The 16,450-nt window shown below is 29.2% G+C and overlaps 1 protein-coding gene across 1 annotated transcript; it reads left to right on the forward strand.

Annotated features, from left to right (window-relative positions):
• Positions 1-5,562: 5,562 nt before the first annotated feature.
• LOC107168788 (torso-like protein) lies at positions 5,563-16,436 on the forward strand. Its single transcript, XM_015518316.2, has 3 exons — positions 5,563-6,207; positions 13,498-13,906; positions 14,916-16,436. Exons 1-3 carry the CDS (start codon positions 6,005-6,007, stop codon positions 15,297-15,299), a joined length of 996 nt encoding a protein of 331 aa, XP_015373802.2. The 5' UTR covers positions 5,563-6,004; the 3' UTR covers positions 15,300-16,436.
• Positions 16,437-16,450: the final 14 nt, after the last annotated feature.

The following is a 16,450-nucleotide window of genomic DNA, read 5'->3' on the forward strand; positions in this document are numbered from 1 at the left end:
TTAGGTATATTTTACTTTTTATGATACATCTACTTCACTAATTTTATTTTATTAAAACATTTACTAAATTTAAATTAAACAATACAATTTTAGGAACTGGTAATTTATAACTTACAAGTTATTATTGTAAACATCTTTTTAATGAAGTTAGCATATTCTATATAAATAAGCTTCATTTTGTAATTTTGTATAAGTGGTTGAGAATAAAGTAAAATAATTATTATAACATGAGACATGACCAACAATAATACAATTGATATGTATAATCTAATTTAAGAATCTATTGTATAACTATATTTTATTATATATTATACTAAATAGGTACTTAATTTTGTTGCAAGCTAATAACCTTAGCAATTGAAGCTGTACCATGAATAATAATAATAAAAAAAAAAACTATTAATAATTATTTAGTTATTTAATGTTAGTATGATTTATGTAATATCAATAAATTTTTATTTTAAACGACATAATATTGTTAATAATTTTTAACTATAATAGGTATCATAAATACAACAAAACAAATCAATCGCAATATTTATTTTAAATTCCTTTGTAATCAAAGATGAAATAGTGTTAAAATTAAAATAAACTATAGTAACCTTGAAATTTTATATAGTATTGAGTTTATTCTATTTTGGTTAAGTTTAAAATTGTGGTTTTTTATAAATTTGTAAAACGTAATTATTTTTTAAAACTTTTATATTCATCAACTTATATAGTTTTGTGATGTACCTATTAAAGTTTTACTTTTTCAATCATATTTCATTTATACATTGTATTTAATCCATTATCCTACTATAGGTATATTAATATATTATTATATTACTTATATTATGTTATTAGCAAATAATATAATGGTATAATAATATATTATTATTTTTAATTTATGTAAACTATAGGTAGGTACTTATCGGTGTGCGTGCAAATGAATACGGTTCCTTTAATCACCCATTGACGAACCAAATATAATTTGTTATACAAACACACAGTAGATTCATGAATCTTAATATTCATAAGTAATCATATCATTATTTTTTATCTACGTCGACGACCTACGGGTAATAGGTACAAGTACCTACCATCTATATATTGCTCGTTTGTTTAGGTCGTTTAGGACTTCAATGAAACAACGTTTTTGACTCGTAAAATTGAATTGAGAAATAACCAATAAAAAATAATAAATAAATAATGTTAATATGATAAGAATAGCGTTACTCAAATTACTGACATGTTTCTTTTAGACATTTACACTAGTAAGTTTATTTGAGAGATCGTATATTAAGATATTAATTTTGCCGCGTTATTTTTATTCATCATAATATATATAGCTGTTTTGTACATACATTTTTAGTTGTTATTAATGTTGATTGGTATACTGAAGTATAAGTATAACTAAGTGAGTAAAAACTTACAAATTTATAGATTCATCATTAATAATTCCAACTTCCGTGGTTGGTTACACAGCCATTCCGATTTCGTTTTGACAGAGTGTATATTGTATCATTTTTACCTATTTAGTATATACATTATACATATTATACAACTAACGGTATTAAAAACAGAATTATTTATATACAATATACATGTGTTATTAATGTAATTTATTTACTTCAAAATGTAATTGACATTGAAAACGTAGCTGGCACCTATTCAGAAAAACAGTTATCGCTTAAAAAATTTGAATAATCGTGAGTGCGTGTAACGACGTGTCTTTGTCTTAAGGTTATTAGTTAATATATAGGTATAATTTTGACGTATAATATTTTATACGTTCGGTCAATACCCCCCAAAAAATATATTATTAGCAACACATCATATACCTACTTATTTATTATAATATATATATATATATATATATATATATATATATATATATATATATATATATATATATATGGCATAGACTATAGACAGTATAGTTAAGGTACCCATATAAAGTTATCGCACATAATCACGCTTTTTGTATAATTTGAACATATAGAAATCAACTCTATTATTATAAGAACATAATATCTCATTATTGAGATCTATTTGCTTTTGTTTTGATTTCAAGACAGTCACGTGACACGACACTATGCCACTAAGGGGAACAAACCCTTTTCACCTTTTACATTTTCTGCTCCTGTTATTCATCAGTCTACGTCCGACTGATATAGGATAAAAGATAAAAGTATAAAACTATAATAGCCGAAAGCCCCCCCCCCCCCCCTATTAGCTACAGTGAATATACCTATTACCTAATAGCTATAACCTATGTATAATTGGTTCATATATGTAAAATTAGGACATTGGGTATGGGTTAGGTAAATAGTTTTAGTATTTTTAAGGCGTGAACTATAGTATTGAACCTACCTTTAAATATTTTATACCTATATATACCACGGTATATATCCGTATAAATCAAGAATATTGTATAGGTGATTGCAAATTATAGAATAATAATAGGCAGATAAACGAACCATCACGAACATCTATTTGTAAAAAATAATATGTATATATAATATGTTCATATATTATATATTATATGTATACAATCGTACAATCTATAGCGCAATTATTTCAACTACATACGATTAACCACCGTTGTCGGTTTTATTGTGCATATTACATGCATTCACACATAAGGTCAAACTCATGATGAACAATAAACTTGCAGTAACGTCGAGGGCTATAATATTAAATTTCTATACAAAAAAAGCCACTCCTGGTGTGTATAATATCTACGTATGTAGGTACCTATTAGCGAAACAACGTCATCGACGTATGTAATCATAAATTCTTTGGTCATTGACTGATATGCGCGCAAAACTTGTGTGATGTGCAATTTTATCGTAAAGATATACGTCGCAGTTGTACCTAAATATATTTATTTTATTTAGTTATTTTATTAAAATATAATCTCAAATATACAGAACGATCAAACAAAAATGAAATAGTTAACATTAAATTTAGGTATATACTATACAAACACAATTTTATACGTAGGTTCAAATAGGTACTAATTCAAATAATTTTTATAAAACCACAACTCTTAGTTTTCACTACATTTTTTTTTTATAAAGACGAAAATTTCCATTGCGGATTTATCATCTATTTGTTGCAATTTAAGACTTATTTTGACATGATGCATTAATACATTATTGCAAAAACATAAATAATAATTTGCACATTGGGTATCGTGTTAAAGCAATTGTGAAACAAAAATCGAACATTCCAGTGTTTAAAAGTCGTCAGTTAACATATATATGTATTTTTTTATGTGGAATTTACAATTTTTAATTAATTATATACAATGAGTAACGGCGATGATGGTACATAAACATGTGCATAGCATAAAATAAGACAGTAGAAGTCGAGAAACACATGATGAAGGAAGTCATTCAGCGATGGAATCCTCAGACTGAATGCAACTGACATTAAGCGTTTATACACTGCAGTCTATATATTGAAAACAAGAACTCGCCAATAACTTTGCTGTATTGATATCGTGATCAATATAAATATAATTTAATATTAATATTATTGCGTAAGGATTACGATATGGGTAAGCAAGCCAAGCCTCCACATTATATTTTTGGCCCTGTTACAGAACTGAATCCGAGCCCAAACATTTTCCTAATATATATTGAAGTAATTATTTGCATGAACAGAGGGCCTCTCGAAAATCCGGGTCTCAGTACCATGTGCTCTTCTGACCTCCCCTCCGCTTGTGTGACTCTGTGGGTAAGCACCGATACGACTTTGTAATATAATATTATTGGTGATATATCTTTACACTTTTATTGATAAGAAACAACAATTTTAATGTATATTTAAAAAATAAATTTTAAAATTATTCGCAGTTATTATTACTTATTATACAATATACATTATGTGTATATATATATGTATAATACATATGTCGTATGTTACATGATGATTCACGATGACCTGTACCTATTACTTAACAATCGAACGATTTGATTAAATCAAATTGAAATTTTTTTACCAAATCCATCGCAACTGAATAAAACATCGTCGGAGACGCTACACGAGCATCACGCTCTGGCGAATAGGTATAAATAAACTACACTCCAATACTGATCTTTCTCAACACATCAAAAGTGAGACTATGGACTATATTTTTAGAAATTTGACTCTTTCATTACTTGAAGACTACCAGGATTACACCAAGTTTTACACCGACGGATCCAAAACTGAAGCAGGGGTAGGGGTATCAGTATACTTCAACAATACATCAAAAATGATCAAATTTCCCGATTTCTGCTCAATCTACACAGCAGAAGCATATGCGATCTATCACGCACTTGAAATACAATTCAACAACTCAAAATAGATAAAGTGCTCATATTAAGCAACTCTCTTAGTGCTATAAACAGCATCCGCAACATAAACCAACCCGATACCATATCCAGAATGATTCAAAATCAAAACTCTCTTCTAAATCACAACAATCAAAACGTCACACTGCTATGGATTCCTAGCCATACCGGAATCCCTGGAAACGAAACAGCAGAAACCCTCGCTAAAAGAGCTATAACATCCCCTGAAGCCTCTTTAGTGCAAGTTTGTTCTCTGGGACTTCTGGGAGATATCAGGAGAGTAATCATTGGAACAGTGGCAACACCACTGGACATCATCACACACAAAATCAAGAGAAATCAAACCCTCTATCAACCCTTGGCCCACATTCACTACCAAGAGACGTCATGAAGTCATAATTAACAGACTCAGAATCGGCCATACGTGGCTTACGCACAGTTTTCTTATGAGATACGAAGATCCCGTCCAATGTTTAACCTGTGGTGAAGCTATAACCATTAAACTCGTCCTTCTACACTTCCGCAATTTTGCTGATTACCAGAACCTCCTTAAACATTCCAGAACACCTTTATGAAGCACTTGGATCAGATTATGAAAATTCTAACAATATTTTAACCTTTCTAAAAATAACCAAACTGTATAACTTTATATAATTTTATTTTTTTTCTTTGATCTTTTTTCCTTTTCTACAATCCACATATCAAAAATAATTATATTGTAATATTGTAAAATGTACTGTAAGTTGTACCTTAATGTAGAAGTAATATTTAAATAACCTTAGTTGTTGAGGCTTTAAAGTAATAAAAAAAAAAAAAAAAAAAAAAGTAGGTATCACGCGCGCTTTATATATATACATACCTACATAATATGATGGTAATATTAAAATTTAAAATAATATAACATATGCGATATAGGCATGTTATAATAGGTAGCCAGGAACGGTATCGGAGGTGATCGGTTTATCTTCCGAGTTCCGATACAGTAATAAATTATTGTATATACCTATACGCAAGCCACGGCGGCGGTGTGTAGGTAAAACGCGCGCGCTATAATAACTACGTTGAATTATTTTGATTGTTTAACGAATACACCTCATCCGGCGAGATAAGCCGCCGAACGGTGTGACTCAAGACTTTCCGACGCGCACTCACACGATATTTACAACAAAAATAATGATAAATTCCCGTCGGCCGTCTGCGCCTGTACTAAAAGCATTATATCTCATTCAGTTTTTGCTCCACCACAGCGTGCACGCGATTATCATTATTATTATTATTATTATTATTGTTGTTATTATGCGGAATACAATATTATTTTACAATACGCAAGTGATGTGTGGCGGAGCGCAGTGCGCGTGGTGTGTACGTGCTGCATACGGAGTGGCCGCTTATTAGTGCCAAACGTTCGCGCGCTCCCCGCCTGGCGGTCCCGCAATCGCCAGGTACCTACCTACTACGCACGATACGTAGTCGTTTTCGTTGCATATCATATACACGAACTGCCGCAGCGGCTGACCAGACGACGCGATGGACGGCGCCGTCAACACTGCCACTGCGGGCTGCTGAACGCGGCAATACCGGAAGACGGCACCGACGGACCGCCGACCGCATCGTTAAACAGCAGCAGCAGCTATAACGTCAACCGGCGCGTCCGCACTTCACGGATCCGACGACCGGCGATGGACGCGTTGGCCGTCGCGGCAGTGCTGCTGCTTGCGCTGAGGACGGCCGTCCGTGTGGACGCGGCCGCCAACGTGGACATCGGTCGCGGTGTGGACGTGCTCCAGCGGTTCGGCATCATCGGCGACGTGCTGTACGGCGACGTGTCCAACACCAAGGAGACGGTCACGCACGACATTATCGACGGCGCCGAACGTTTCACGTGAGTGTGCTCAACAATTATTGTACTAAGCCTTTTACGCCATTATACTCGGCTCATGGCATGACTTACACGTCATATTTGTATAGACACGAAAAGCGAGACCGATCGAAAGTCGTTCAAGAGTTGAATCATTTTGTTTTTATTTAATTCAATGTTGGGCTGTAGACAGTGGCAAGAGAAAAATCTTTGGATAACTGCGTACTATTGAACTTGGCCAAGATATATTCATATAAAATTAACTTAAAATCATCATGCTGATTAAATGTTTTTTTTTTAATAGCTCATTAAGTCAATAAGAAAAGTAAGTAGTAAGTACGCAATATGTTGATGCTGTAATGACGTGATGTGTATGTTAATTTTTATGGAATAATAAAAATATCATGTACTATTTAGCATTTAGGTACTTCAAAATTTTAATATTTTATTATAGTTTTAGTTGGATTTCAAAGAATAACTCGTCCAGTTCGTCAACCCGCAACCGTTACGATTTAAAAATAAATCCGATTTGAATAATAGTTTACAGAACACTTAATATGTCAAACCGTAAAAGTTGCCGAATGTCATGATAAACTGGCCGAGTTATCATTTTAATGCCATTTTTTAAAATAGAATATAAAACGTAGATAAATCTAACAAGACATTTTTTCCATGCATACAAATCATGTCCAACGTGACTATTAGTAATCTATTAGTATATTGCTATAACATAGTCAAAAATGTCAGCCAAAAAAATAGTTGTTGTTTTATAAATAAATATTTTAGTTTGAGTTCAGTTGAACCCTAACATAATGAAAACTAACAACTAACACATCTTATTGAACGACTACTGGATAAGACTTACATTCGTATGGATATTTGTGTTTACTATGTTAGGTTAGGTTTAATCTATAATATGAGTACTATACATAATTTTTTGTCTATATACTGTACCTTACAAGTTACAATACATTATACGTTAATTAAAAAGACTGGGCCGGTGTACAAATATACACACGCACACACCTTTTCGATGATAATCACGCTATCGCTATACAACGATTTAGTACAAATCGTATAATTTATTGATTATTAATTGTCTGTAGAATAATAATTTATTGTTAAAATAAACTCTAAACGTAAATATACCAAAGTGAAACGAGGTAAAATTAACATTAGGAATCGTGCATACGCGCATTTACGGCACCGTATGATGGAAAAAATACTCACATGATTGAAAAAATAAAATAAAATTAGAATTTAGGATTCTAAATTATGATTACCTGCGTTGAACTAAAATTATTGGATTGTTTAAGCGTTTGTCCGTTTTAAACTTTCTTCTGTTTATTACCATTGATTGTAGATTGCACTATCTATAGTGTCCACAATTAATGATAGCCGATAGGTACCTATAACTATTATTAGTACGATCAAAATAACAAAATATGTTTTAAAATAATTGTTAAGTAATTATAGTACCTAATATATTATTAAAATAAACTAAACCAAAATATTATGATGGTTAAAAAGTTAAAACTAATGCAAATAAAACATTATAATAGGGAAATTGCTAGGTAACAATATACTTATTAATTATTATATAAATGGTACCGATGAAACTAAAACTGATTATTTTGAAAAGAAATTTAAAATATCAAATTCAGTACATACATTTAAAATATATGCATGTATTTTAAACCTACTAATGATTAAAACTAATGTACAAGTACTATACTAAAAAAATAGTACTAGAGTCGTATATACTAGTATTATAATAATTATATTACATATTTTAAAGTTTGTCGTTTGGTAGGTAAGTATACATAATATATTGCAAATTTTTCGGAAAATTAAAGAATATACATAAATACATTTTACCTCGATTTAAGTTAATAGTTTTAAACATAGTACTTTGCAAGTATACAAGTATTTTTAAAAATTACTCTAAATATAATAAGGATTAACTATCATAATTTAGGGGTAAGATTTGAAAGCATTTATAAATATATATCTATTTATATATACATATATGTTATATGTAAACATTTATATTGGCTATTTTGCAATAAAAATGACAAATTAAAAGAAAAAAAAACGAGTTAGTGAATGTCGATCTACTGTACAATAGGTTACAAGTGGGTTACTGTAATGCTGTAATGGATGGTATTAAATTTGAAATCAATGATAAAATATCATTGTATACAAAAAACGATTCTGAGTGAAGACGGTTTGTTAATCTGGGATATGATATACAATATTAATTATATTGTTATTATTTGGGAAAAAAATGTAGGTAGATACCTATGCGATAAATTCCAAATTAATCAAATCAGATTCATTATGTACCAGACCCCCTCAATCATTCATAGAATATATATATATATATGTATATAATTGATGATTAAGTAAGTATTAATATAGGTCATTAACAACAATATTAGTACATAAAGTATACTCTAGAAATTTAAGTACTCACAAATAATATTTTTAAATTACAACAATATAACTAAAACTGTTATTATTGATTATTTAGTATGTAATTTCATCTAATTTGAACTCAAATAACTATAAAAGAAACTGTGTTTGGATTGTTTTTACATTTTTTTGTAGCACTATAATTAAAAACAGTAGCAAAATTAACCTACGCGGAACCTTGTTTTAAATTTTCTATCCTTAGCTATAAAAGTTAAACGTTTTATAAGTTTTCAATAACCAAAGAATTTGTGAATTTTATATTTGTCATAATTTGAACTTTATTTGGTTTTAATAAAACCCTGCCTATGTATTTTTAATATTTTCCAACTGCTATTATATATCAAATTATGGGGAACCTGTATTACCTATATGTATTACATTTTCTTGTTTTTTTACCCAATGAGTAAAATTTTATTGACATTTATAAAATAAAAAAATAAAAAACGGAAAATTTTAAATGTCTAAAAATAACTTTAAAATTGTTGTAATATTTTGAACATTTTATGAAGCATAAAATTGATAAAAAGACATATGGAGTACATTTCAAGTTTTTGCAGCAATTCATTTTTGAAAAACGACAAAATAAGAATATCGGTACAACAAAAATTGAGTGAATATCTAATGTTGTAATTATTCAAATGCTCATAAAAATTTAATTTAAATTTCCAGTAGACCTTTTTTATTTGATAAAAATAGACAAACTCGTGAAAAATCTTGTATTGAATTTTCAAATCTTATATTTAAAAGATCAATTTTTATGAATTTTTAACTCTTACCTAATAAATTGCAAATTTTCGTGATTTTTACGACGTATTGTATCAAAATTTGAACTTTCAATGCTTATTAAAAAAAATGGTGACTATGTTTTTTTAGTATTTTTTAACTACTATTGTGACAATATATAAGGAACCTTGTATTAAATTTTGAAACTTTTTTACTCAACGATTAAAATTTTATTATCATTTATAAAAAAAAAAAACTAGGAAGATTGAAAATTTCAAATGTTTATAAGCAACTTAAAAAGATTTGAAATATTTTTAAAATGCTATCAAGTACTAAAATTATAATTATAAACATACATTAAAAATTTCATGTGTTTACGGTAATTTTTTTTTCGAATTACACCATCATTTTGCGGAAAAATTCCCGTTTTTACTTAATTTATTTTTTATTTTCCTGTTGCTTGAAAAAATTACTGGGAATTTCAGAATAACATTGGACTTCCCCAATGCACCGACTAGATTCACTTTCCATCCGGAAAAGCTATTGAAATTTAAAATCGAAGCTCTATTTTTACAACTTATCGTGTGGCACAGCCACACACATACAAAATACACATAATTGTAAAATCAATACATTCATAGCTCCGCTCAGAATCTAAAATTATAAAATAAGTATCAATTCGATTGTCTACAAAAATGTTAAAAAAATATATGATGTAATTTTTTGATATTATATGTATGTCATGAAAATTTAAAATTAAAATAATTCTACTAAAACCTTGCTACCAAGTCATTATATAAATATATCGCAGACAATTAATGTGGTTAACCAACCGCAATAAATATTACCCTAGTAAGAATTGATGTATTATATGCTAACATTTAAATATTATAAAAACATTAAATCTTCATTTCATTTGTTGCCGAATATTTGTTTTATGTCATTCTTCCAACTATTTATTCGACATTTAAAAAATTATATAATGATAGACATTAATTGTATTTATATTTTGTTATAAGCCTGTATAAATTAAATTTACTCATTTGAAGCATAGTATATTATATAGTATAAATGACCTTAATGTGCTCATCGGATAATTATGACCACTTGTATCTATTATCAGTATTTGCAGTTATGACCTTATGTGTAGTAAAAATAGCATATACTATAGGGTTCGATAAATTTATCAATAGGCCCATAACTATATTAGGTATCATCTATGAACTGAATATCTATAAATATTAAAATTAAACGCAATATTTTGAAACAATACGTTTTTACTGTCTACTGATTTTATTCATAAATATACCGTGTGGATTTATCATTTAGGAGTCGTGTACGAGTATTTTGGCCATTTCAGTGATATTAATGAAAATTTTTCGATCATATTGCATGTAGTATATAATTAATATAGGCAGATAACTATTTTATAAATTTTATATATATATATATATATATATATATAATATATGAGTACAAATCATAATAATATGGCATATTATATTGTTCTGTAGATTGTATAATATATGATCATTATCATGATTAAGGGTAAAAATGAATTGATATTTATATGAATATATTTATCTATAATGTTGGAACTACAATACTACTTCTAGTTGATATAAACTACAGGTATATATTATGTCATAAACTTTTAATTTATAATACTGTGATATAGGTTAGTGTTGAAGCAAAATTATAAGTTTAAATATGAGCAGGACTTTTGTTGCACATTGTCAATAAAAATCACGAGACCGGTAAATTAAATATTCCAGTGTAAAAATACAGACAATTATTATTGTACTAGAAATATTAATCGCTATTTCACAGAATAGATGAAATTTCATCTATTCTGTGATTTAATATAGTAGTAGGCACATAACTCTCGGTGTATGAGAAATAATTAAATTTGTGTTTATTTGTTGGAGTATAAGTGATGCAGCCCATCCCAAGTACATTACACTAGGTGTAGCGGCCGTTAAACTTTAAACAAACTCTTCCTATATAAAAGTCTCAAATAAACAGCTATACCACGTAGGTATCTATATAATATAAATTAGTGGATATGAATCCCAGACAGATACTATTCCTATGCAATTTATAAATATGACTTCAGAATTTCTGACTTGTATATAACTGTGAAACTGCAATAGTTGTACTTATACCATCATCATTGCATCTCAGGCCAACCATAAAAGGCTGTACCTATTATTCTATATCGATTATCAGTTATTATAACACACATATATATATATAAAACATGTTGAATGAATTGACCGTGGCACACCTTATAGAACGGATACGCTACTCGTAAATTATAATGATATGCAGTGTAATACCGTTACGGGTCAATATTTTTCACAGTGCGCCACAGATAAGTTTTGATAATTTTTCCTGTTAATACGAAAATGTATAGTTATATTGTACATGTTATTATATATATTTTATATACCATACCTGATATCTACGGATTTTCTCTGTATATTTTGATATTTATTGATACCATTTACAATGGATACGTTAAATACATATTGTTTTAAAGAGAATTTATACATATTATTAATTATAACATGATTATAAGCATTCCGCTCAAATCGTTAGGTACATGTGGTCCGCCGGCTGTGGTTTGAATTTCGAAGACCTCTGGACTGGACTATTTTGTTGAATAACCATTTACACAAAGCCAGCGATAAGAATTAGAAATGTATTTTTTTTTTTTTCATAGAAATATCAATTTTATGGCTAGGTATAAGTATAATATTGGTTTAGTCTATTTGGTTTAATATCTTACATTTTGTATACGGAATCTAAAAAACGAAAATTACGTACCCAAAAGTTAAACCTACAGTATTGTCGTTATAGGCGCAATTTGGTTCAATTTGTTGGGGGAAGGGGTAAAGCCCTGCTGACTATTCATACATCGAAAAATATCCACGGATACTAATGTTAAACCACGATTATTATTAGTATCTTAAAATTTAACACAAAAAGTTTTAATGGTATTTATAAGTATAAAAGTATATATTATATCTAATAATAATTGAGGGGGGGGGGGGCTAAGTCCCCATGTGATTTGCACCTATGATTGTTGTCATTATATAAAAAATACATTCATACCTATCAGAAAATGAAGTTATTATTATTATCGTAATTACAATTTTGCAGAGGTTCCGTTAAAAAATATTTTAGAGGCTCTTATCCGTATACATTATAGGAACAAATAAAAAGTCAGTTTTTATGTTATCTATCTGGATAACTGGACCGTTCATTCTTGAAAAGTTAATATCTAAATAATATGCATGGTGTATATACGTATAGACGATGTGATGTACAAAAAAATCTATTTCTGTATGAATATAAATCATCAAAATTACAAATTACAAATAATAACATAATAATATATTTGTGCTTAACCAACAATATTGTCTTCACTAAGACCAGTAGTAAGACCTAAAAATTCCTTTACCTTTAATCTGAAATTATTACTTTAATACTATATTATTACTATATTTACTTTAAATTCCAATTATTTCATACTAACTTGAACTCTTACAGTAACCTATTAATCAAGTAACAATAATCTCCACCTCTCTATGTATGTAGAAGACTCAAAAGATAAAGGCCTAGAACCTACTCAAATAAAAAAATACACTATGTTACCTAAAATGAACTCGATTTGGAGGCACTGCTGAATGTTTGCTCATTAATGATAATCTCCTGTCAAGTAATCATTATTAATTATCAAATTTACTTATTAAATTAATTCTATTCTATTGATTGTAAATACTTTTAATAAAAAAAAATAAAAAAAATAAAAGTTAATGATATATGAATAAGCATTTACTCCTGATTCCTGAACTATGAACTATGTAAATACAAGCATGATGTGCACATTATATAAATAAATATTATATGATTATGAATCATAAATTACCTATATGATTACATAAATTGAAATATTTATAAATAACTGGAAGATCAATACACTTCTTTTGTAGTATTGCGCGTATTTGCCATTATTTAGTAATGATCTATATTAACTTCTACATATAGGTATTATTCTTTTTATTTAATAGATGTGTTTGTATTAATAAGTATAAATAATTTTTTTTTCAGTGAAGTTTTAAATGTATCAAAAAACCATACAAATTTACTCAACATCACATTTTGTCCCGATTTGGACTGCCTATTTGACGTATATTTTGATGGATTTCAAGTTGATCTATCCGATAAGCCATGGAAACTGTTGACAACGAGTAGATCACGGCATTTGGTATCCGAACGTTTTGGTGTACCTGATATAGCAATGGGATTCGGACAAAAATTCGTTATTGTGTCCTATAGACGACCGGTGAAACGTATTAAAACATTTGACAACTTTACACAAGTGGCAGAATTAAAATCAACAATTTCTGAAAAATTCAAATGCATGTCCATTGGTATAGAATCCATGGTAACGGATTTTATTACAGAGCATGGATCACATTATATCGATGAATACACATTAGGAGATACTGTCTTCCAGGTATGGATTAACACTTAACCATATCTTGAATAATTTAAATTAAACAGTAAAACAGTAAGTGCCTTAAGAGGACGTGATACCCGCATGTGTTGTCTCTGTCTTACAAGTGCATTATTTAGTAAATTTTACGTTCAGAAGACACGTGTAGCTCCGTTTGCTTAAAAATTAGAGTGAATTGACCTCTTATAAAATTTAAAGGTATGATTGTTATCTAGTCAACCTCATATGTTTATTAATATATTTAAATTTTAAAGGAAGTTATGAGTATTTTAAGATGCACAAAAAATTCACAATTTTAAAATACTCATAACTCGCTTTAAATTTGATATAAAATAAAAAGCATATGAGGTTGTTTAGATAATAATCTTACCTTTAAATTTTATAAGAGGTCAGTTCACTCTAATTTTTAAGTTAAATACAAAGGGAAGTTGTAAACGCATTATAAAACAGAAAAATTATTAAATCAATTTTTAATTGAAAATGTAATACAATAATATATTGTCGAGTGATGTATATTGTTCAACGAGTGTGTTTAAATTTCAGAGCTGCAATCTGCAATGATAAAATTATAACTTTATGATAAATTATGCTGCAATTTATAATTGATCAGTGAGCACTGAGCAGATATAGTTTATAAATTTTGCCTGGGGTATCCCTGTACCATTCCACTCCGCTCATGTAAACTTTAAATTCTTATAACTCATTAGCTACTCATCTAAAATACTATTGTATGAATCGAAGTACTCCACAACACAGCTTGTCTTGGAATAAGGAATTAAAAATACATCATGTTGTGAATAAAGAAAAAAATAAAAAATACATTTTACCAATAAAAAATAGTAAAACGAATACTTTTTTAGAAAAATTTTGTTTTTAACGACTTAAAATTCTCTAACGTAAAAAAAACTCGTAATAAATAGTGTCTCACATAAGGCAGATCACTCGGTATTATAGTATAATGATGATCGATAATCACATGACCGTACGGTCTTGTCTGTTCCGTGTACAGGTGTTGGTGTATCTTCCGGTGTTCTACAACAAATTTTACAAGTGCGTGCTGAACAACTGTTCAGAATCGGATACGGAGTTGTTGCTGTCGCCACAGTATACCGAATACCAGGGACAGGTGATGAGCGTCGGGTCTAACGCGGTAGAGAAATGGGTGGACACCAACCTGCAGGTCGAGTCCAAGCTGGGCCACACGTATATCAGCTTGTACGCGCTCAAGAACCGACCGGAACTGTGCAACGAGATCGTCGCGCTCATGGACGAGCAATCGGTGGTCGGGCTGCACCTCAAGGTCGTGTCCACGTTCCTCACCGAGCCAGTCAAGCGGAAGTGGTTCACCGAGGTGTTGGACAACCACGTAAAACTACGCGAAGTCAACCTCTGAAATGAGGAATACTCCATTATTTCTATATATAATAATTCATAATATTATGGATTAAATCCACCGATCGTTAAAAAATAACATAAGAAAATCGATGGTGTAAATTGTGTGTACCCTAATATGACTGTAGCACATCGATGTTCTGCGGGAGATCGCAATGCCAACGAATGGAAAAAAGAACGTCCAACCTATATTTATTATTTTCGAGCATATTATAATAATATTGTATATATATTTACATTGTTCAGTGTTTACTTAAAAATAATACTAAGTTATTTGAATTGAAAAAAATTCAAAATAATATTATATTTTGTGTAAAATAATTGTTATTAGGTACTTACTATTTAATTGTTGTATGATACTCGAAAATCGTAATATAAGCTTGTATAATGTATAGTACCTACTCCTTATAATACTTAAACATAATATAAAAATAAATACTATTATTTATTAAATATAATATTGTAAAATACTATTACTATAAGTATTACCTATTTGATGTGTACATGCAGGTTATGTTTATTTTCATTAGTTACATGTTACATACTTACATGGAATAACGATCAACATCCAGCGCTCAACTCGGGGGTCGCAGGGGGACAGAGTACTCCAACTAATTTTTCAGAAATTTTAGCGTGCCACTACGTTTATTTTTTTAAGGGGAACGCACGGCCGCACGGGACGCTGCATCATTCTTCATTTTTAACAAAATGCACGTGGTAATATCATAATTTTTCTTACCATGAATTTAATAATAATAATTATTAAATTAATTGTCTTTAATCACGTTTCATAACCTAGTATAATATAATATATAATCAGTTACCACTTTTATAATAATTCACTAATATTTGGTATCAATATTAATAAAGATTGTTATTTTTTTGAGAATGAAGAGCGATGGGGACGCTCTTTTTTTTTAAAGTTAACAGAGTCCCTCTACTTTAATTTTGCCAAGTCGAGCACTGTGTTGTGTAACAATATTATGTTGTGCAATTTGTTATTATTAGTAATTACTGATTATATGTACTGTAGTCAATTCCCTAGTCCTTAAACGGTATAAATATACATGTCATATGATATAACGTAATATGATAAGATGATATGATGCATGAAAATAAAAATAAGCATTTTAAAATTTGTTTCCATGTTCT

Source organism: Diuraphis noxia, unplaced genomic scaffold (genome assembly GCF_037042655.1).
Source record: "Diuraphis noxia isolate RWA-SAM2 unplaced genomic scaffold, SU_Dnox_SAM2 contig0002, whole genome shotgun sequence".
Taxonomy (NCBI): Eukaryota; Metazoa; Arthropoda; class Insecta; order Hemiptera; family Aphididae; genus Diuraphis; species Diuraphis noxia.